The sequence below is a fragment of the Vespula pensylvanica genome, chromosome 1 (genome assembly GCF_014466175.1).
Source record: "Vespula pensylvanica isolate Volc-1 chromosome 1, ASM1446617v1, whole genome shotgun sequence".
NCBI lineage: Eukaryota > Metazoa > Arthropoda > Insecta > Hymenoptera > Vespidae > Vespula > Vespula pensylvanica.
In genome coordinates, this window is record NC_057685.1 from 3,965,801 (window position 1) to 3,990,548 (window position 24,748).

General features: G+C 33.6%; 2 protein-coding genes across 8 annotated transcripts; one reads left to right on the top strand and one right to left on the bottom strand.

Moving 5' to 3' along the window:
- Positions 1-156: 156 nt before the first annotated feature.
- Positions 157-24,579, bottom strand: LOC122632556 (SUN domain-containing ossification factor). 7 transcript variants are annotated; one of them, XR_006327894.1, is made up of 8 exons: positions 24,106-24,579; positions 23,598-23,778; positions 23,258-23,376; positions 8,612-9,252; positions 6,446-8,367; positions 4,877-6,163; positions 3,644-3,798; positions 157-714 (listed from the first exon to the last, which is right to left on the bottom strand). XR_006327894.1 is itself a non-coding variant. In XM_043819492.1 (7 exons), exons 1-7 carry the CDS (start codon positions 24,162-24,164, stop codon positions 667-669), a joined length of 4,257 nt encoding a protein of 1,418 aa, XP_043675427.1. In that variant the 5' UTR covers positions 24,165-24,579; the 3' UTR covers positions 157-666. The 7 variants fall into 7 exon arrangements, 6 of the variants coding, with proteins under 6 accessions (XP_043675427.1, XP_043675469.1, XP_043675459.1 ...); XM_043819492.1 differs by lacking the exon at positions 3,644-3,798; XM_043819499.1 differs by lacking the exon at positions 157-714 and having other exon boundaries at positions 2,960-3,798.
- Positions 16,339-18,707, top strand: LOC122632657. The gene is made up of 3 exons (XM_043819749.1): positions 16,339-16,554; positions 16,830-16,997; positions 17,461-18,707. The coding sequence occupies exons 1-3, from the start codon at positions 16,465-16,467 to the stop codon at positions 17,662-17,664; spliced, it is 462 nt and encodes a 153-aa protein (XP_043675684.1). The 5' UTR covers positions 16,339-16,464; the 3' UTR covers positions 17,665-18,707.
- Positions 24,580-24,748: the final 169 nt, after the last annotated feature.

Genomic DNA, 24,748 nt, shown 5'->3' on the forward strand with positions numbered 1-24,748 from the left:
TTTTTGTAAATTGATTTATATGTCATTTTGCTATTTTTTGTTAATTTTTTTTCTTTTCATTTTACCAACATATTCCATGTGGCATGTACTGTTTTGATTTACAACAATCTAACCTTCGCTTACTCCAATGTACATACATGATTTTTTTTAAATAACATCGTTCAAATCGGTGAGAATAAGCGGTCAGTTAATCTAGAAGTAAATGTTTTTTCTCTTATTAAACATAACTATCTATTGTGATTGAACTAATCTTAACTAATTCTTTTATAATGTTGTTATTTCAGTTTTCAAATGCTATAACATTACATATCAGGCTTATTTGAAACGATATCACTTAAAGCTAATTGTTGATGTTATTTTAGCTCGTTTTTGTGCATAAAATTTTGATGATAAATTATTTATTTCGTATATTATGTTAGAAATTTATGATGGCTTTTTTCTTTTTTTTTTAAAGGTCATCTTCAAAAACAGACTTCTTTAAAACTCATTTATAATTATTTCTAATGATCAAAGAATATGTAAAACATATTCTCTGAGGATCCTCCGAGAATTATATGCACAAGAACGGACTTTTTGAAATGACGTATATAATCATTACGATATTATCGCTTTCATTATATTTACACATAATTGCAAATATCGCACAAATATTCGAAGCATAGCATATTATCTTGATCTATCTGTGTTTGAGCTTCGAATCATTTGAATAGCTTGCTAAGAAAAAATAAAACAGAAAAAAAAAGAAAAAAAAAAATACAATATAATCACACATTAGATATTACAGACTAGGCAAATAATTGTCTCGAAATGACGTAGCTCGACGTTCCTTAGATGTAATAGTCTTAATAACGCGAGTTCATTATATTTTTTGTTTAATAAATAATACACGTAACTTCTCTAATATAAGCAAATATTAAATACATTAAGCGTAAATATTATATTCGAGAGTTACTTCAATACTTCATTGTTATCCATATACTCACATGTCATTAATCGATGGAATCTTTTTTTTTAATAATCCAATTAAAAATTTTAATATATTTCTAACAAGATTGTCTAATACCATTTGAATTATTACCATCGATAAAAGTCACCGAACAAATTTCATAATAAAATAACATCGTATTTTATATACAAACCATTATAAATGAGATGAAATATAATTTTTAAATAAATTCGATCAAATCAATTTTTATTTTATAACAAATATTGTAAATAAAGAGAAATACTTCTCAATCTGTACATTTTTCGTGCGATTAAGTACAGTCATTACGATAGAACAATATAATTGTTATAATCAATTAAATAAATTCATAGGTAAAATATACATACACATACATATATATATATACATATATGTATACACACATATATACATACATACATATATATACATATATATATATATAGGAATAAACAGTGCTATCTCACTAAACTGAATAATTGAAAGTCGAGCTTCGCATCTTTATCACATGTAGTGAACATATATATATATATATATGTATATATATATATATATCAGCGAACATTAACAAAATAAAAGTGATTATGAAAATGATAATAAGCAATTACGATGAATATATGATTATGAGTATATACTTTTTACGATGATCGGAGACATAATGATCGATTTTTTACTTTAGCACTGTACGCTTAAATTCATGTATCATTTATTGATGTATATTAAGATGATTATCTATATCTATAGTATATATATATATATATATATATATATATATATATATATATATATACTCGAATGAAACTCGAGAATCGAGAACCGATCGAGTATATAGCACGTACTCTCATCTTCATTCATTATTATCTTAGAATCTTTAAATGCACATTAAGTAATAGGACACGTCTTGGTTAAAGTTTAAGTAATTCTGAACATTCTTCCTTTCTTCCATTCTTTTCTCTCTCTCTCTCTCTCTCTCTCTTTTCTTATTTCACTTGGAAATTACGATTCCACCACTGTCATTCTTCACAAGTTAAAGGAGTGTTTTATCACAGCTCGTTTAAAAAATGTTTTTATCTTATTTTTTATTATTACTATTATTATTATTATTATTATTATTATTATTATTATTATTATTATTATTATTATTATTATTATTATTATTATTCTCTCGTTTTACCAAATACGAAATGCTGGCACATTATTTCTTTGTGTGTCCGAGATATTCTTTGCGATAGTCTGTTAATAGAATTAAAGAAATCCAACATTTATACGAGATAAACATTTATGAAATTTTTTTTCTCAATAGGTTTTAAGATTCATAAGAAATTTGTTAAGAATGAGATTAATGACGGTAGATGAATTTTCATTGGGTCTAGAAAAATAAAATTGTAAAAAAGAGAGGGAAAGCAGAGGAAGGGGAAGGAAACAGCAAATGAGACGATTACGTAACATTGCTGGAAGACATTGATGGATTTCTGTAAAAGAAAAAAGAAAAAAAACAAAATGAAAAGAAACGACAAACACGAGCTCGATTAAAAGAATTACAAAATAAGTGCAATTATATTAATTTACTATTGTTCTATCGATATATTGATCTATCGCAAAGCAATTATCGATTTTTCACGCACACCTTCTGACTTAGAAGTTTCAATTATAGTTAGTTAAGGAAATCATCAAGATGGATTTCTTTTAAGAATTTATATGAAAGGAAAAAGAAATGTATGTATGTATGTATGTATGTATGTATGTATGTATGTATGTATGTATGTATGTATGCATGTATGTATGTATATGTATATGTATATATATAAATCAAAGTCAACATTTACGACACAAAGAATGTATATAAACGCATATTATAATAAATATGTTTATACGATCAGAAAGATCTGTTCTAATGAACTCGATATTGAATAAATTAAAATTGTAATTTGATATAAACGATTCTAGGATATATATATATATATATATGTATATATATATAGGTATATATATATATATATATCGATCCGTATTTATTACGATTACAATATCCGTCGATAATTAGTCTATCTAAATCGGTCACATTCATAAGTTTTAATTTTTTCCATTCTTGTTTATTTACTAACATTAACTCGAATAATAATCGTCAATCGTCTTGATATAAATGTCTCGATATTTAGGAGCATCACGATCCATTCTGTTGGTCAACAAGGATTTTGTTTATTTATTTATCTATCTATGTTAATCTAAATATCTATATGAAGATTACCGGTTTACTTTTCTTCTCTTAACGACAAGTAATTCAATCTTTCGGCTGTTTAAACCGCAACCTCGTTTTATCGAGAGTTTTATTTCAATCTCCTCCTCGCATCTCTCCACCTAATTCTCTTCGTTAATTATAGCAATAATTATTAGAAGCGAGAGAGAGGAAGAGATCTGCGCGACTACGATATTATATTTAAGAAGATTTTTAGTCAAATTACAAAAAAAAAAAAAGATAGCTATAGACATGCGTTAAAAATTTGCCAAGTCGATTATGTTTTTTTCGATGACGAAGATAAATGACATAAAAAATTATAGGCTTTTTGCAAATGCTAATATGTATGTATAAAACAATAGTCATCTTCTATATGTTCTATTTAACAATTCTAAGCGGATACTGCATTAAAAATGACAAGATATTATGAAAAGAATACTCACATTTTAGAAATTCTTAAGACACGCTTCTATATGATAATATATTTCCTTTGGAGTAATTTTAGAAATTTACTAAAGAATTAAATTATTCTGTATCGTTTCCATCTTTGAATAAAGTATTTGGAATATTAACGTATTTGGTGGGTATTTCGGCGAGCCTGAAAAAATGTTAAAAGAAAAAAAAAAAGAAACGATATATATATATATGTATGTATGTATATATATACACATATATCTATATATACCGAATGGAATTGAAAAGAATATTTCTAATGTCTCTCTAATTTGTGATAGTTTTCTAATCACTGACTATATATAATTAATCGCTGCAAGACATTCATATTTTATCGAAGTTTTTAAAACTATAAATCTATTTTGAAAAAATTTTACTTTGTTTTTAAATATATGAGGAGTTATATGCATATAAGATGTAACAAAATTACACGACAAAACTTCACGAATGAATTTTTCATATATCGAGAAAAAAATAGATTTTATCAATATGGATCTGAAAACGCTTAATTTCTGAGTTATAAAACTTCCAAGTATGATCTTAAAGCACTGACATTCTCAAAACCATAAAAGAAACGTATTGACGCGAATTCAATCATTTGAGTAAATTCATCAACGCAATAGAATGAATAACAAATACATAATATATGTAAACTCCAACAATATCTAACAAGCTTCAAAGCTAGGAATTTAGGAGCATTGTTCGTAACTCGATAGGACGATGAGCTAAGACCTCTATTCAAGTAGAAGGTGTATCGCAATTCCAACAAATAAACATAATTGCAGTACACTAAGATAATGCTTGAAAGTCTCCTAACTAAAAAATTAAGAATTAATTTTAATTAATGTTGATAGAACAAATTTTCTTTTCTTCTCTACATATGAGGTATTCATCGCTACAGTTTCGCCGCGTAGTTTTATTACACCCTATATAAGTCTTTTAACTGTTTCATCTGATTAAACATATGAAAGAAATAATGACTTTATCGATACTTGATCGACGACACATCGATAGAGTCCATAGGACCCAGTATATTTTAAAACCATAAATAATTTGACTTTACCGTCAGAAAAAAAAGAAAAGAAAACAGAAAAATGTAATCTGAATATGTTTGCGAAGAAAGACGAGATAATTCATTCCGACAATTATTTTTTCGAACAACTAGCAGGTCCATGGTATCACACACTGGCAAGGATCTACTTCAATCAAAAAATCTTTCTCACCATCTTCTTTAGACCGCTACTTTTCTTCTCTTTTTTCCACGAAGTCGGAGTAACGCTACTACTTCTCGATTCGTCACTTTCATCCAATGAACCGTTCGCAGCACTACCGTTTACGTTGCCAACCTGTACCAAAACAGTTCTCGACGTCTCAGGAGATTCCTTATGAGACGATCTATCGCTCGAAGAATTTCCCGAATTAGTTTCCCATTTTTCTTCTTTACTACTTTGCTGCGTTTGGCCAGAGTTGTTAATCGAACTTCTCTTTTTTCTTGCTCCTAAAGCTGTCTTCATGAAGGACGGAGAACTTAGTTTTCCTTCCTTCAATATCCCACCGTACTTGGAAGAGCCATTTTTGGAAAAATCAGTAGTCTGTGAGGTAGAGACAGGTATGATAGATCTATCAGGATTAATTGAAAACAAACGTGTCTCGATAAAATCATTATCTTCTGAACGACTAAGCATAACATTACTTTCACGAGTCGTTTCCGATTCTTTCATACTATAAATCATTTTATCTTCATTGGTCAGTCCGCTCGTGATATTCGTCATGTATTTCGAGTCTTTGACTTGGCTATGTTGAACTTGTATCTCTTCGACTTTCGGTGGATCAGTGGACGAAGCTCTTTTCGTTGAAACGAACGTATTCGTCGGTGGTACAAGACTCGAAGTACTTTTATATTTGATCGCTTCCCGTTTTCCTTCAATACCAACAACGATCTTTGCATTTGCTTCCTTCTTACGTTTCCTTTTTCGTTCCTTTTTGGTTTCGTGGCAGTGATCGTCGATCATAAGATCGTGATAAGTGGTTGAAATATGAGAGGCGATCTCACTGGGTCGTCGTTTCTTGATCTTTTTGCTAATAGCTGAAGCGTTCGGTAGATTTTCAACACTTTTTCTACGTGCTGTATTTTTCTTGGACGTTGCCTGTTCTTCGTCTTCCTCCTCGTAATCGGTGGCTCTTCGACAATAAGAAAGGATAAGAATAACCACGAATACTTCGAGGCAAATGAGAAGAGCGTGTTGGCCAATAGCAGAGAATCTTCCACGCCAACTGTCTCGATCATGTAGAATCGATTCGACCGATTTCGAGAGTACTGCGATCTCTTCTCGTAAAGCAGCGATTTCGTCGAGTCTCTTTAAATCACGTTCCTCACCTTTTCTCGACTCCTCGCTCATCGCCGTTATAGCACGTTCCAAAGAACGTTGCATTTCTTCCACTTGCTTCTTGTAACGTCGACTCAGCTCCTCTAAATATTGACCGCTCAGAGACATGTTCCTTTCGAGTGCCTGTCAAATGAAATTATATTTAATAGAGAAGAGATATTCTTTTCTTTTGTCATATAATACGCTTACCTGTATAGAGTTTAATCGTATATCTTAATTAAATCCTTATCAGATTAAATGGAAAGTATTATGAGACTTTGAAAATATATGCATTAAAAAAATATTAAAAACTTTTTTTTTATATAAGGATATTCAATATATACTTCGAAAATTTTATCATTTTCAAATTTTTTAAATTGATCACATTATTCGTCTCATTTTTAGTTAAACCAAGTTATCACTGACCTTGATTCTATTGGATAACCTGAGGAAAACGGACTCTTTTTGCTGTGGTGTCGTACTTGCAGTCGGTTGCGCGTTCGAGGCAGCAGCCGGTCCGTTTTGCAAATTGATCGCATCGTTTTCTAAGTCCTTCAAATCCGATAGCAATGTGTCAAAATTCAGATGATCTTGAGAAGATAATTTCCCTTCTTGTTCACTAGACTCTCCCTTCCCTTTACCATCAATTTCCACTTGTTCCAATTTCTTCGTTCCAACGTTTTCACTTTTCTCTGTCCTTTCAGTTCTACTCTGAGTAATAGTTTCACCGGATTCAATTAGAGTCGAAGGAAGATTGTTATTGATTTCTTGAGTAACGTAATTTGCTATTGGGACACTGGTTACAGTTTGAGTTGCCGTTTCGGTTGCTCCAAAGATCGACAATTCTTCAACGACTTTCAACGTTGGCGTTGGTAAATTTTTAACAAGCGGTGCAGTTGTAATAATTTCACCTTGTAAAGTCTCTTCCGCCGTTTCTTTGCTAGGTTCCAAACTAGATAAAGATGGCTCTTTTCTTCCTAGATCCTCTTTGCTCAAAGTTTTTGTTGGTTTTATTTGTAAAGCCAAACTCTCGCTGCTGGATAAGCTTCCGACTAATGTTGAAGTCGTAGAGTCCAATTTTTCATTACAAGATTCTTGACGTTGTTTGGTATCCTTCGGAGATGTCACAGATGTAGTAGTGATTTGTAATGGAGGGGATACCATAGGAAGGTCGGTGCTCTTATCGGTGATTTCCGCTTTTAATATACTATCTTTCTGCGTTACGTTCTCCGATTCACTGCCAGGGATCTCGTAGCTAGTGTTCATCACCACTTTGCGTTCTTTCGTTGCCAATACGTTGCAAAGCGCGACTATGTACTCAGGCTTGAAGACGGAAGAGAAAAATGTTGCCTGAAGATTTCTTGCCTTACTTTTTGATCTGTTTCCATTTTCTTCCTTCGTTCGATCGATCGAGGATATATCGATGCCATGATCGGCACATAATCCATCTTCTCTAAGAGTCTCGTTCACCAGATGGTTCTTCAGAAGATCGTCCAATTGTCGATCCCTGCAGCCGACCAATTGAAAAACTTTGGCAAATTTTTGATCGGAACATTTAGGACAGAGAATGGTATATCTAGGTGTGGTACAACTGTCGTAGGAATTTTCTAATATGGTGCCAGAATCGATGCTCTGTTGAATCTTCGTTATGTTGTTCCCAGTCAAGTCGCTAGACTTAACCAGAACTTCTGCAGCTTTTTTAACGATACTGAGAACGGCGTCCCTAGCGCTACCAAAGAGATTCGAAGGAACACCGTCGGCATCAAGTACCTCCTCTTCGTCGTTGTCCTCGTCGTCTTCGGCATCAGAACTCGATTCCCTTGATATCTGATTCTCCGTTTCCGTTTCGAGTACCTCGAACTCGCTCGTACCGTAAGCACGAAAGAGAGAAATCGGGCAAAAATGTTCGGAACCGTAATGAGATTGAAGTTCCACTTTGATAAATTGTCCAAAGAGTTGAGGATGCAATGCGAAGCTTTGAATGTCTCTCTCGTCTTTCGCGGTGAAGTGACCAACCGGACTCCAATCTCGCGTTGGAAAACGATCGCTAACGTAAACGGAGAATTCCTTTGGCGACGAACTAAACAGTTCGAAATTTGCCAACTCGATTTTCTTTGCCTGAATGGCTTCACAGAGTTCTACCACGAACCAGACGCGTGAGGTACAAGTATTCAACATGTACTCGTCCCTCGTGGCAGCCAATACGCTTTTAGCGTGTTGAGCTTCCGGATTAACAGCAACGATCTTCGCACCGCAATCCGGAGAAGCATAGTTCTTCGAACGGACCTTCATACCGCCCATACCTCGACCTGGTCCTCCTGGATTTTGCACCGAGGCGTTTGGATGTGCTGCAAGTGTATACCAGTGGTCAATTGAATATCAAACGAAATTGAAAAGTACTTGGGGGAAATCAGGTCTTGCCTCATCCAAGAAATAAGAGTATATAAGATAACAGTCAGAGCAATGGATCCCAAGTATGCAGTTGTGTAATCTAATAAATCACTTTAATTTCTAGAGTGAATAGTCAATTAGAACACATGCCACTTAATCTACGTTGAATCCAAGTCGAATCATTAGAGATTCGATACTCACTCTTCTTCTTTTCTGCCTCCTCCAATCGTTTCTGTGCCCATTCGCTAAAAGATGGTATATCCTCGTGCGAGTCGGATGGCCCAGATGCAACGAGACCATCGATGATCACTGCAGCAGCCACGTCGTCCCTATTGCCTCCACTGATCAATCGAACTCTCGCTGCGGTATCGTTCAACTCGGATGCAGTCCCAAAAGCTTCCTCGACTTTGGCCAAATCTTCTGGTAGCTCGACTTCTTCCTCCTCCTCCGATCGAACTTCTGATTGAACGGCATCGACGGCATCCATTGCGACCTTTTGTTGCTCGGCTCTAACGACCACCACGATGTCAGCAGTTTTCTCGTTAACATTTCTTCCATGCGGTGTCCCATGCAATCCCAGAAGTTCATCCTCGTCCGACAAAATATTCGTATCGTTATCTTCTTCGATACTTTCTTCCTCGATCGTTGAAGGACTCGGTATCTGCGTGGATGGTTCAGCATCGTGTATATCCTCGGGGTATCTCCTATCATTACTCTTCGTACTCGAATTCTTTACGGACGAATGTGAATCGAGTTCAATTTTTGGCTCAGCTAGGTTCTGCAATTCTGCTGCTGCTGTATCCACCAATGTCAATACAACTGCTTGCCCAGTCTCCGAAATTCTGCGAATAGAGTATCTGTTTTTCTCATGTTCTATTTCAAATAAATGAATTATTCTTGTAGATAAATACGACAATAAAAAAAAAAAAAAAAAAAAAAAAAAAACAGAAGAAAAAAAAATAATACAAAATTATAGAAACGAAAGGACACATTGAATATTTCCTGATTTTCTTAAATTAATGATATTTTCAAATAGGAAAAAAGGTTAACACCGATAAAGATCGCAATCGATAAAGATCGTTTGATGATAATGTCCTCACCGATCATAGAGGCAGGTAGGGACGCACCACAAGGCTGCTACTACCGTTAAATAAAGTGCGGCAGCTCGTAGGAGATACCTTAGCTGTCCCCCTGAATCATCGACCCAGTATAAAGGACATTCGCCTTGGTCCTTCACCATACCCTTGGCCATGTCCTCCTTAGATCGAAGGACCTCCGACAATCACGGATTTGTCATCATTTTAATTTCTATTTTCTTCACCTTTCCCGTTTAGATCTTGATCATCGATCTTAAATTTTTTTTCAAGTTCAACTCTTTTAGTCGACATTGTTTTAAAAAATAGTCGAATAGATAGATATTTATTGTTTGGTAACGAAGAAAAATTGGTTATTTCGCTATAACGATCAACTGATCGTAAAATTCAATTTAAGTACAGTCTCGAACGTGGTATATAACAAATGAGTCATCTATTGATCGATTTGAAAGGTCGTACGAATTATCTATCCTAAATCAATTTCTTCGAACAAACTAGTTTATGATTATTTAATCATGTAATCGAGATATTAAGCTCCAAATAGTTGTAATAAATTGACAGAAAATATTGCATAGAAAATGGATTATGAAAGAACAAGAAAAAAAAAATATATATATATATATATATAGAAAAAAAAAGAACAAAGATATGAATATACCTCGCTAGGTTGGATGCGAAGGAGACTTTAAAAACGTAGGACAGCTACCGTGAATGGTAAGAAGGTCATCGATAGTTTCACGGTCTACCGAACGTTTTTCAATGGTCAATCAATCCGGTTTGCGAGTCGTGAGCATCAACGAGAAATTACTCGCTTGATGTTAGCCGAGATAGACTCGTATAATTTATGAGCCTGAGGTGCCAACCAACTAAACTTTTTGATACGATAATTTACAAAGACGTTGATATAAATTCTTTAAGATAACGATCTCAATATAGTTGTTTCAGTAAATGTTCATTAACTTGTTACAGATTATATTAATCGAAAAGTTCCATTGCGGAAACAATAGTGAAACTATGGGCATGCAAGAAGGTACAATGCCGGTTATAACGATTTAACGGATTTAATGAGAAAGAAATATATAAAGTAAGTATGAGGAATACAAGCGAATGCAATTAAGAGGAATTTTAAAGAATATTTTTTGTTCTTTTTTTTTTGTTTTGTTTTCTTTTTCTTTTTTTCCTTTCCCTCAGAAATTACTCGTCAAAGACGAGATTAGCCGGTTAGAGTCTCGTTACTTTGACAAACGAACGTTTGGAAGTAAACGGTGACAAATCGACGACTCGTTCCTGTATCGAGTGTCCTAACGAGCCCAACTAACGCTCACTCAGACTCCTACTTCTAAACATGGTCAAATCGGCTTGGAAAATCGAGAACGTCTCGTTCACCGAGTCCTGATTCGACGGGACAGGGGAAATCGCTTTAGAAAGACGAAGGAACATAATACATCGAGATACCTGATCACTGTTGCCATGCGAGAGAAATAGAGAAAGAGAGAGAGAGAGAGAGAGAAAGAGAGACTACCGGATTAGAAAATAAAAATGGAACTACATGAAAGTACTTGAACGTTTCTTCCCTCCTGTTTCATTTCCCCACCTTCCTATGTGGCTCGATTTTAGCGAGAGAGCACCTGGACACGCTCGTTTACAGAGAGAATAATCTAATCCAGGATGAAAGTATCGCCGGTGGAAGCGTTTCTAATAAGCTTCCTCCTCTCGTGTGGTGTACATACTCGTCGCCACGAGAAAAATCACCAACCGCGCGTGCATTTATTCATTTTAACAAGACAGCCAATCAACTCTAAGTGACTACGCAGAAATACTCGTTCCGTTTTATGGATCCCGATGGCCTATCGGAAGAGTATAGGATATATATCTCCTGTTCGATCTCGTGCGATTTATCGGACGTAAACCTGTCTCCGTTTTAATTGTCGGTGAAAACGCGTTCGGAACGAATTCATAGTCTATGCCGTTTTCTAATACTTATTTCTCTTACCTACGTTAAAATGTTTATGGAGTCCTTAAAGAGAGAGAGAAAGAGAGAGAGAAATGTGAGAAATACACACGAGAGATCGATTAACGAGTTGTGACTTTAATCTCAAGTTAATGTCTAATCATCGATAAGAAAGTTTGCTTCAAACGACAAGACTAGAATATCTCGTCTAGAAATGTGGGTTAATCTCATCATAGAAATCTCTGATAATTCCCGAATAGATTTGGCTCCTCGTTGAACTTTATAATTGTTTATAAGGAGATAAGCGGATTTAAAAGCTTGATTTTTTGATGAAAAGAAAAAGAAGATAAATTTTGTTTAAATAAAGATTAGAAATGACTCATAAGACACGCATCTATTTGAGCTGAAAAAAGAGAAAACACTCGGCCGATTAGTTTATGCTGATAGTGTAAAATTGTCCTTTCAAAAGAGTAGAAAAAAATATTGTCCTTAAAATAGGAACAATATATATATATATATATACACATATATAAAAGAGAAATGAAAATGTTCTTCGCCCGCACACATCCGCATATGTCTGCACACGTCCGCATACGTCCCTTTTCCTGTAGACCGAAGAAAAAGAAACAAGACACTTTGGTCTTCTCGCGACATGGGCGCGGTGAGAGATCGACCCACGCGTAAAGTAGACCATTGTAGTCAAATAAAAATAAAATTCCTTATGGTTAGGAACGTTTCGAGGAGGCGGTACTGTGCTCGCGGCTAGGTCGAAGCACAACTATCGACTTCCATCGTAGAGAAGCCGAGAAGTCGATCGATCGAAGTACGCGATTACTTAACGACCGCCGTTAAACCGCGTTCCTTTGAAAGAACCACTATTACTCAGAGAAAGCCTGATTTACATTCGAACGGTGGAGATAAATCAGACGGGCGAGATGGTAGGCGCAGAATTCCAAAAATTTATCAACTATAAACTTGCAACGAGATCGGGCAGCGCACCCAATTCCTCTATTCTCTAGTACTCACTTCGAGAGATTGTTGCAACATCGATGTATTTTTTCACACGAAAGAATGACATCGTGGGTCGAATTGTCGACATCGAACGATATCGCCAACGATTTCTTCAATATACCTACGAAAAAGAGAGAGAGAGAGAGAAAGAGAGAGAGAGAGAGAGAGAGAGAGAGAGAGAGAGAGAGAGAGAGACGTTCCCCGTCAAACATGCAAGGCGGTTCATGCGTTTCCGCTTTCGCTCGTAATGGATACTTCCCACTGATTCTCGAATCACTAGGTACCCAACATTGATTGCGTGTCGACCACGATTGATTGGGAGTCAATTTCAAAATTCGTCAATTATCTTTTTTTTATTTGTTTTTTTTTCTATTCAACGATTCTTCCTTTCTTCCCTTTTATTACGAAGAGGAATTGGATTAGGAAATATAAAAAGATCGAGAAAGCTTACGAATTGGGTTACCGTTATTGCAAATCCCACCAAGTCGTTATTCACGTGCATACACGTTAAATAATAACACAGCAATGTCGTCGTTGTCGTAGTTGTCGTCGTCGTCGTCATCGTCGTCCCGGCTTACGTAAAAATTCAGTTGACCTAGAAAGGATAAAAATGCTTCACCGTGTATCCACATATATATATATATATATATATATATATATATATATATATATGTATGTATGTATGTATGTATGTATGTATGTATGTATGTATGTATGTATGTATGTATGTATGTATATACGTAGAAATACTCAAGGAAAGAAAAAAGGTCGTTGGGTACACCACCGCCATTGGCCTTTGACGTCCTCGAAATGAGCTTTTTAGAAAGCTCGCTCGGCATCGATGCAAAGAGGACAAAATTTCTTAAGCGTCGATTTTACAGTTTTTCCTTTCTTATCCTTTCTTCCCTCCGAACATTTATTTCAATGTATGATAAGAACATATAAAAATTATACATTTGAAGTTATTACGTTAGGATCGATCGTCGATTCATTTCGAAAGCAATTATTCGTAGTTTATTGAAATAGAAAGAAAAAAAGTAAACAGAAAGAGAAAGAAATAAACCAGCTCGACTTTTTTCTCGAAATGAATAATGTCAAGCGATTTTTTTTTTTTTTTTTTTTTTATATATATATTATTTCCAACAGCTTCTCCCATCCATATTCGATTTATCATGGACGTCCAGCGTATTTCACTTACTCCCCGACGAACACAATTGCACTTTTGTTACGGTACGCTGACGAAACGCGGTATCAAAATCGTTCGCCGTGAAAATTGGTGGATCGTGAGGTAGTAGACTTTAAAATTTGAATATTGACATAAATTTTCGTTATCTGATTTTATCCTGTTCAATTGTGGATAAACGTAATCAATAATAAACGATTAAAAAAAGAACAAAACAAGAATTATATTTTTCGAATATTTTATTTAAATAAGAATAAACGTATGTACGAAATTTCTTTTCTTATATTTAATCTTATTGATGTTATCGTTAATATTTTCGATCCAACCAATATCAACAATAGTAAGATATTATAAATGTTAGGAACGAAATAGCCAAAATTGATTAGTTCGGCATCGATGTCAAGTTAAATAAAACTGAGAAAACAAGAAGAATTATTGTTAAGATAGAATATAAAAGGTAAAAGACGTATCTCTCTCTCTCTTTCAATAAATAATACCTCATCGTAACTCAAAGCTTGATTTCTCCATTTTACTTGACTATTTCCATCTGCCTGCGGTCGTTTCACGGTGGTCTATGTACGCGAACTACAAACTTCTTTGCAATTTCTGTTTCACGCGTTTCCGTAATCGCCGTGTCGTGCATACTAGTTCACCAACTATATAGTTTAGCTTCGTTCGAAAGTCGTTCGTTGAACGTTAAGTTTGTCTCGGACACTTTTATCAAAGAAATTGGATGTCGTTCGGAGAGACACGTACGTCCGATGCATCGTAAATCCATTACACTGTGACGTTCCTAAAAGATGACAGAATTGTCCTGCGAATAGTACATCAAGATGAGAGGAAATCAAATAAAAAACTTTCTCGCGATAACATTATTTTTTCATACTTTTCATACTTTTCATTCCGTCGCTTGTCCGTCCGATGATTAGGTGTCCGAACAAATTATTTGGAAATTGAATTCTTCGTTATTTCGAAATTGAATTCTTTGTTATTTCGAAATTAAATTCTTCAATATTGAATCCAACGAACGAATCAAAAGAAAAAAAGAAAAAAAAAATTAGAAATACGAGATAAAAAGAGAAAAAAAAACATCACAAAATACATGTTATGAACAAACGAACGTACCGTTTTAGAAAACAAAAACAGGATACGAGATAAACGATATGATTCTCTTGTTTATTGCTGCAATATTTCGTTAAGAAAAACATAACGTGAGTCATTGACAAACAAATTTGAATCGTATATCATATCATTCTTATATATCTACTTTTTCAAGATTAAGTTAAAAATAACATAATAATCGGAATGTTCGAAGTTAAAAAGAAAAAAAAAGAAAAGAAAAGGAAAAGGAAATTTAGAGAAAAAAAGGAAATTATAAAATACGATAAAGAGAGAAGAAACGTGTGTCAGTCTAGAAAAAACACGAAGGTCTATATGGGTCTCTCTCTCTCTCTCTCTCTCTCTCTCTCTCTCTCTCTCTCTCTCTCTTTTTCAAGGGATCGGCCCACATCCAATCTCGAGTTCATGTCCCGAATGACACCATAGTCGTAGCAAAGTACGGTAAGAATTATCAAAGCATTGGAGATAGTGAAGGAATAACAAAAGAATAGTACGAAAGAGAGGGAAGTAAAAAAGAGAAAGAGAGAAAGAAAGATAGAAAGAAAGAAATACAAGGAGGAGGTCAGAACTCGGAAGGACCGATGACGAGGCACGATTAATTAAGAATGTGACAATGAGAGATGAATGTAGGTGTTGGTTTGCAGAGCGCGCGCGTGTCAACTCGCTTTTATGCGATTCGGTGCATAATATGAAACAAGAAGGTGGTTCGCATTTCAGGGCTACGATGTTTTATCTACGATTATTTTTTATTATTTCAGTAAGGGTAGAAGATGCATGTTATTCAATCGAATATATATTTTTATCTTTTTATTCCAATTTTTTCAATTTTTTTTTTTTTTTTAAATGAAGAAAATATTAATGGAAAAAAAATGAAGAAAGAAATTCGCTCTAAATAAATTCTTTAAAATGTAGATTAAAAACTATTGTGAATTTTGAATTACACTGACTGTATATGTAAAACAGTATATAAAATTCAATTAACTGACACTATGGAAAAGCGATTTGGTCAAGCACCATCAAAAGGGACATCGTTATGAGGATAGTCCTAATGAGAAAGGATTTCAACTGGTTGCAAAGTTTGCAACTTAATCGAGATACTGAAAAGTTCCTGAGTAACCTGAACCTTCACATCGAATCATTCTCGACGAAGTCTTCAATTTCATTAACTTTAGTAATATCTGGAATATATATATATATATATATATATATATATATATAAGAAATAGATTAAAAAAAAGAGAAAGAAAATAAGAAAAAAAAAATTAAATCGATATACATTAATATATGTATATACATTATATTATGTTAATTATTATATATTCGAACAACTATTTTCGATAAATTTTGATATAAAAAACTTAAGAAAATAATAAAAAATGTTCTAATATCTTGGATCTAAGGTTGAGTACCAAAAACGTTGCAATTGCGAGTTAAATGCACTTAGATGGCAAGGAAGTGGGGACTTACTCTAGTTAACGTAAATCGTATACCATCGCTAGTCTTACGCGACTAGATGCGACTAGATAGTCGGCTCTTGAAAGACGACGATTCGCAAACGATCTGGGCGTTGTTTAGTTCGCCGTAAAAGTGAGAAAGAGAGAGATAGAGAACGTCGAAAAATACAAGATTTTTGTTGGTGAAACAATCAGAAGTGTGGGACTGGATTTTTATAATCTAAGTTAATCGTGAGAGGAAAATGCCGGAAGAAAGTGAAAAACCATCTTTTTCATCGAGACTTCAAAAATATCTCAAGGAGGCTCCTTTCTTCTGTAAGATCATCGAACTTGTAAGTGTTACTATAGCCATATTGATTATTCTCTCTCTCTCTTTCTCTCTCTCCCTCTCTCTCTCTCTCTCTCCCTCCCTCTCTGTCTGTCTATTGATTTCAATTGATTTCTTTTAAATATATTTCCTTGTCATTCCAAAATCTTTATTCGTGGTTTAAATACATTTAATATTATATAATAAATAAAAAAAGGACACTTTTGCCTAAAACTATGACCAAAAAAAAAAAAAGAAAACGAATACGTTTTCCATTAAATAAACAACTGGATTTTTTAGATCTTATGCATCATATCAATTGGTCTGATAGTCAATCCTTTCAATGAGATTCATCGAGAAGACATAGATCACGTCGCTATTGTCTACGTATCTCTCTGCGGCTATATTTTGATAAATGCTATCATCATCCTGTGCCATTTACTTGGTGACCGTATACCGAAGAAAACGGTAAGTGTATAACTCTCTATTATTCATAGTTTTACGTGTTTTGATTTTGAAAAAATCACGATAATCCTTCGACAACCCTTCATATAAAGAAAAAAGGAGATCACGAGTATAATTCTCTCGTTGATACTACAATTTCCGTTCTAGTCAACGAGGACACGGGCCTCCTGCGAGTACAAATTATTCAAATTTGATTGAGAAATGTGCTCTGCTAGCTGGAAACGTGTAGTTCATCGCGCTTGTTCGATAGTAATGTTCCGTTATATCCTCTTGTTTTCTGAAGGACAAACGATCTAAATTTAGAATTTCCGAGGACGTATTCTATAAAAATATATTTCGAATAAAAAGGTATGCAGCGGAAGTGAAAAGAACAAAGTTGAATTGATAAAAGAAAAATTTAATTAAGACGAGACGATTAACTCGATTTGAGAAAGACTATATCACAAGGACCATTTTTATTTTACAGGCTATAGCATTTTCCGTGATGGGGGCGGTACTTTGCCTTATAGCCGGCCTTGTCCTGATTCGTGACTGGACCGAGTTCCCCAACAATTTGATATTCCGATATGTCGAGCAATACAGCGATCAGATGATCTCGAGTGGAGTTTTCGTTATTATTGCGGCAATCGTTTTCGCCTGTGACATATATTTCATTAACAAATACTATTAAAATCTTTACCGCTAAATGAAATGAATCAACGAGTATTGATCTCTAAAAAGTGAAGACATTTTCAAATTTCTTTATATCTCGCATTAATTGATCCACTAACTTTTGTAAACTCATGATAATATTATTATCACCAATGCAAAGTTAACATAGATAGAGAAAAACAGAGAAAGAGAGAGAGGAAGAGGGAAAGGAAGGGAGAGAAAGTATGTGTTTTAGATAAAATTCAATTTTCTCAAGAATCTAACGATTACGTGATAGAACGGAACAATTATTCGAATTATTTGATTTAGAAGTTTCAGAGAAATATTTAGCTCTTATAATTCGCGAAATGCGGACTATACTTTCGAAACGAACTACACGTTATTGAAGATATTATTACGAAGTATTGGGAACATGGATGATAAGAATTTGTTATCTAGTTCGAAGAGAAAATAAAAATAAGGTAGATAAATGAACAAAATATTGCGACAACTTGTTCGATGTATGTATGTAAGTAGTGCGACAGTGAAACAAGTTGACGTGTGGTCAGACCGACAAAAGATGACCACACGAAAGCTCGCGTAGAGCGTATCATAATCTGTTTCTATATATATCTGTATGTATATATACACACACAAACACAAAACAAATAGACATATACACAAAACAAAGTTCAAAGTTAAAATAACTTGATATTATAAGAAAACAACAAATTTAGAAACGCAGTATTTAACTAATCTAAATAAAAAATAAGAAATTCAACGTTGAAATAATTTGATATTATAAGAAAATAACAAAGTATCCGGACTTTTCGGCTTGAAATCGAAGGACTTTTCAAGTATCACAATATCCACAGAATGAGGGCGAAGTAAGCTGTTACTAACTTTTGAGTATATTACTCTGAAAGTAGAAGAAGAAAAATTTTGTAAGATTCTCTCGTTGGATACTGCAACTTTGAAAACTGAGAGCGATTCTACGCTCTTATCGATCCAAACGTCGAAACATGTCTTCCGCAATATACATACTACGTCTATATATTTCGAAAATATAATACGTTCTTCTTAATAGAAACGAGTTTTTCGTTTCTTTATCGATTCGAAATGTAGACTCCTGTAAAAGATAAATATTTAAGTTGCTATTAAGTGTTAATAACAATACACGTGTGGTGACACATTCGTGATTTGCCGATACTTTTGATAAACGATTGACGATTTATTATCGTGCAAGGTATACACAGATAAATGTACGTGTATATATATATATATACACATACATACATAGATGCGTACACAATATATCCTATGAAGGTAAGTATCATAGATGTAATTACTAAACAAGAAACACGAAACTCGGCCGCAATCGAGTACATTGATAAATCATAATTAAAATAATAGTATTGTTTTCGTCTTCCATCTCGACAACGAACTCCGGTTCGAATATTGGTGTAATAATAATGATTTTAAAGATCGACGAGAAGATCTTAATTTTTCAACGAAAATTACTCGGAACATGATACTAGAAGGAAGCTTTTGAAACGTCTGGTAAAGTATAATTTTCATATGCTTAAAACAAAACAGTTTCTTATTTACAAATGTATTTCGAAACAGATGGATCTATTATTGTTAATATTATTTCATCGATAGATGACGCAATTGTATTTTTCGAACGTTCGAGAGATACTTTATGATATTTGGAAGATTTTAACATTTGGAAGAGGTAAAAAAAAAAAGAGAGAGAAAAAAGATAGAGAAAAAAAGAGAGAAAGAAAAAAGATACAGAACACTGATTGTTGCCTACCAAACTCACCAATACCGATTCCACTTATAATATTCCAAAATTGAATTTTGCCACCTGTAACCGGCTTGTTTCACTTAATTTCACGAAAAATATACACTTTTCTTACACTCTCGCATCTTGAGATGCTATAAACTCTTTTTTCCGCATTCGGAAGGTAGATAAGAAGAATGAAAACATCTACATCGGTAGACGTCCTTACGTCGACTGATGTCCTCCCTCGAGCGGCGCCTCGAACGACCCTTCGCAGTGGCACCCCCACCCCTATCTCACACCCCACCATGGCTAACAGCGCCACGCCGCCGCCACTATCGCTCTCCGCCCACATTTTACTCCATTTACAGCATTTCCTCCCTCTTCGAAGCAGTCGCGACTTTCTTTCTTGTTTCTTCCGATGCTTTCTCGTATCCTTTTCGTCTCGTTCTTTCGAGACTGGATACCCTATGAGACAGTTTTTTTTCTGTCTCCGAAAATTTATATCGAACTGTAATCTCTTTTATCTTTTTTCATTAGACCTATTATTATCCTTTTTCTACTTCTTTTTCTTTTCAAAGGCATACTTTCTTGAAAATATGACCGACCCAGAAAATGAAGACACGATAGATACGTTTAATCTAGGCTGTGAATGGATAACATAAATCTCGATACTCTCGATACGGAATTCGAGAAAGCGGTTAATTCATCGAAAGTCCACGATTCGTTATCGTTTCACTCTGTGAAATTTATGGAGGACATTTATGTGAAGTATCGAATTTTTTTCTTTTTTTTTTTGCTTGCATGGGTATGTATATATTCGATGCATATGTCTTTATGAATAAGTAAAGTATCTCTTTTATAGGCATTTCAGTATAATTTTTTTATATCAATTTCCTCCAAGTAGCCGCACACATATTATCGATCTGGCTTCGTTTGATAATTGGTGCATCACACGTCTCTCCTACGATGCACCAAATATCCGATAATGCATCGGTGGAACGTAGCCAATGCAGTAACTACGACAAATGCATTTAGTGGCTATATTTTAATGTTTGATTCTTTTACAAATATATCGAACTAACATTAATCTTATATGCTTTTCTTTACATTTTATTCATTTATATCATTTCAAGAAATTTGATTACATTATAAGTTAATGTATCAATAATCAAAAACAAGTATCGAATTCAACGGTGTCAAATCAAATCGATTAATTTTATTTCTCACGAATAAAAAAATTCTATTCATTATCATCGCCTTCTCTCTCTCTCTCTCTCTCTCTCTCTCTCTCTCTCTCTCTCTCTCTCTCTCTCTCTCTCTCTCTCTCTCTCTCTCTCTCTCTCTCTCTTTATTGTAGTATTCGAAATTATAAAATCGTTTATCAAAATAAATTCCACAAGGAAATATGTAAAAAGAAAGAAAGAAAGAAAGAAAGAAAGAAAGACAGACAGAAAGAAAGAAAGAAAGAAAGACAGACAGAAAGAAAGAAAGAAAAAAAGAGAAAGAAAGAAAGAAAATAACGTTTAAATCCTACATCGCGACAATGGGGCTTCGTTCTCGTCCTAAACATGACCCTACAAAGCCAGTTTGATTTTACACCCAAACACTTTGCGATGGCTTCTCTCTGGCATTTCCACGTGATTGTAATGTCACGCGCCTTACATCTCTATTCGATCGTTTAACCCACAGTTACCGCAACGTTTACTTATTACGTAATACTTAAATAGGAATTTTCGAAAAAAAGAAAAAATAAAATAAAAATATTTCTTAAATATACCTACTTACGAATTAACAAACAAATAAATAAATAAAAAAAGAAAAAAAAAGAAAAATAAAAACCATGTCATTAAACGTTTCAATTTTATCGCATAAATTCACTCAGTATACAATTTACGTAGATAAGAATAATTCTTTGTAATTTCCGTTAAAAAGATATCAGTGTCCATGGTATGCGATATTGAGTAACGACAGCTGTCAAAGCTAGTTTTATCGACTTTTCGATACTGGGATGCAGCTATAGAAATATCTGATATTGTTGTAGTACGCAACGTTCTCGTTCTAGGAACTTTTAACTCGATTTCGAAGCACCTTGAGAAAAGAAGGAAGATATCAAGCTTTAGCCTTTTAACCAACTCTCTCTCTTTTTTCTTTTTTATTTTTTTTTTCTTCCTTTCAATGGCTTTAAAGTAAATGTTAAATAATGAAGTAAATTCGAAACTTGGCGAAAGAAAATTACGAGTAAATCGCGTTATGTGCTTTTTCGTAAAAGCGCGCCAAAGTTTGAACATTGTCACTGACGAAGACGATAACAACGATAATGGCAACGACAACGATGATAACGATGACGATGACAATAGTATTCCTTTCAAATCCAGTTCATTTAAATTGATTACCATATTTTTAATTAGCATAACGCGATAAAAGCGAATTTTTAAAAACTTTTCACGTGGACAACTTGGATAAATAATAAAACCGTTTCTCTAAGAAATCATTCAAATGACCTGATAGTTATTAATAGAATCCGTGAAATATAAGCGTGTAAGTAATTCAATATAACATATCTATTAATGAGAATATACTATGGCACCTGTGTGACGCAGAAACGTTACAACGCAACTTGGCAATCGCCATTTTCTTTCTCGTTGGAATAAATTACTCTTATAAATTATTCGACAAGTCTTTATACGATATCGTATTTCCAGTCGATGAAAAACAAAAAAAACTGCAGCATTTAAAATAAATTGATTTAACGAAATCATTATACATATATACACAAGTGTATATTTCTACTTATAAAATTCAACGCGTATGTGACATTGATTACCGCGTACAGGAATAAAACATTGGCATTTCGCATTTGTCTATATTTAGCGACGAAAGGGGCGCCTAATTTACTCTCTAACAATAAACGATATACTCGTACGTTAACAAGCGTAACACCCAGTGCCATTAACCGAAGAGAACAAGAGAGCTATTATGTCGATCAAAGTCGTTGTACTAACAGATGTAAACGATTCTGTGTACAATTTATTATACCTCCAAAACTTTGAAATGATCTCATAGAATTGCGAATGCTTAAACAAATTACAAATGCTCTTTCATTTACGATTATTATCAAAAACAACATCAATATTTATTTTCTATTTGTACTTTTTTTTTTTATCGCAATAAAAAGGTCTTGAAAGAGCGTAATTAATCTGTTACGCGAGCTTATTCAATATTCATAATTTCTCCCCACCTCCTCCCCACCTACCCACCCTACAATAAAAACGAAGAGGCAGATACGAGATAAGACGCAGGAGACGACTCGCGTAATTAAAGTCAAGAATTACGATATACGTCTGGTGAAATGTCTAAGTATCGAATGTCCGTGATGAAAGCGGAAACGCACTATACGATTTACAAGATTCCGTTCCAGAAGAAACGAAGCAGACTGATTACTAAATCTATAGCAATAAAATAAAAATATTTTTATAACAGAAAAAAATAATATAAACATAAAACTAATCTAAGATATTTTCATGTACGATTTATTTGATGTATCGTGTATCAATCATCTCTGTTGGACATGATTAAAGGACGCGATCTTGTCATTGGATCTTGATCGGTGAAATGAATAATTTCTTATGATTTGATCACGTGGATTAACGATTTTACGTTATGTGAAAAATATCAAAATTTCATCATAAGACGACGATTAATTTTTAGCGTCAAATTAAATGATGTACTCGTAATAATGCGATCAAAACGTAAATAAGCGTAATAATTTATTAACTTTAATTGCCTTAAATAGATTAATTCGTTTAAAAAATGTGTTAAATTTTCAAGAAAAATAATGACTTACCCTTGGGAAAGATTAGGCTGTTGTATAATACTTTCTGCCATAATCTCCAAATCATTTTCCACACGATCATCCAATGTATTTACAGTATCAAAACTAGAAGTTACTTTGGTAGCACTTTCCTTAGAAAAATAAAGATATATATTCAGAATTATATAATAAACAATTATATAATATTACATAATATATATATATCTTAATAACAACTATACAACATTGCATAATGTATATATCGTAATAAAGTTAATCAATTTCACAAATATACCCCTCATATTATTAATAATAAATAATTATTTGCCAAAATCAAATCCTTTGCTCTTCAAATTTATATCTTAAAACATACCTCAAGAAATTCATTCTCTATTGCTGGACTTCGTACTTTAGCAATTGTAATCTCTGGTATCTCGTACTTCTCATTTTCATCATTAGTTGTAAAATTGTCAAACACATATAGATTTCCATCATTTTCTATTCCTGTCCTATCTTCTGTACTTTCTGAAGCAACTATTAGAAATAACAGTCCACTGTAAGAGAAAAAGAATTACAATAACAAAAGAATTACATTTACTACCATTCAAATTCTATTCATGATATAAAATAATATATGTTAGAGAATAAGAATATAAATGAGGAGGTTATATGACTTTGATTCATTGATAAATCAATGAATTCAAGAAAAAAGAAATCTTTTTAAAGAAAAGAAATTCGTTATTATATGTGCAATGTGAATTTTCATATTTTCAATTTGGAATGAGGATATATATGCATGTATATATACATATATATACATATATATATATATATTTCTTAAATTAAATATTAAAAATGAGTAAACAGTTCAAAAATCTTACCTAGACACAACCGATGTAAAAAGTAGTGCCCAATATACGAAAGTCACACGAAACTTCATCTTTCCTTTCACAGAAATCTCATAATATAAATTGTGTTAAAATGTGCGCCGACCGAACATCCATGTTTTTTTACGCATACACAATCATCACTACCACCACTACCACACCACTGCAAAAATCTGACGTGGTGCTACCAAAGAAAAACTTCCGGTGTTGAACGTGTCACATCGACCTTTCGAAACTCTGAAAATATTCACCGTGGCAAAAGAAAATATTTTATAATACGATCGTTCTTCATCCAAGGCTCGAAAACTCCGCGAAAGAGCAACATTTCGATCGAGATACACGCCTCCGTGTAAAAATGGTTTCTGACTACGTTCTAAACAGCTGATCACGTTGACGCATGCGCACACCGATTCCACACTCTACGCACACGCAATGTGAGCGTAAAGTTGCTACAATGATACTTATTCCATGCACGGTCAATATATCCTTTTTTTTATATTTATACAAACATTTTTAAATATAACAATACAAATATGAAATAAGCAAAGATGTAACCACCTTTTACGATTCTACATAAGAAACATGACTGTTATCATAAACTTATAAAATTTGCTTTATCGAAATATTCGATTATAAA

Bases quoted from the DNA above. Each gene is read 5' to 3' on its own strand.
- LOC122632657 (XM_043819749.1), top strand. From the start codon at position 16,465: ATGCCGGAAGAAAGTGAAAAACCATCTTTTTCATCGAGACTTCAAAAA. The intron at 16,555-16,829 runs GTAAGTGTTACT...TGGATTTTTTAG, and splicing joins TCTGTAAGATCATCGAACTT to ATCTTATGCATCATATCAAT. The intron at 16,998-17,460 runs GTAAGTGTATAA...TTTATTTTACAG, and splicing joins ACCGTATACCGAAGAAAACG to GCTATAGCATTTTCCGTGAT.
- LOC122632556 (XM_043819492.1), bottom strand. From the start codon at position 24,164: ATGAAGTTTCGTGTGACTTTCGTATATTGGGCACTACTTTTTACATCG. The intron at 23,377-23,597 runs GTATGTTTTAAG...TATTTTTCTAAG, and splicing joins TAGAGAATGAATTTCTTGAG to GAAAGTGCTACCAAAGTAAC. The intron at 715-4,876 runs GTGAGAAAGATT...ATTTTTTCTTAG, and splicing joins GTAGCGGTCTAAAGAAGATG to CAAGCTATTCAAATGATTCG.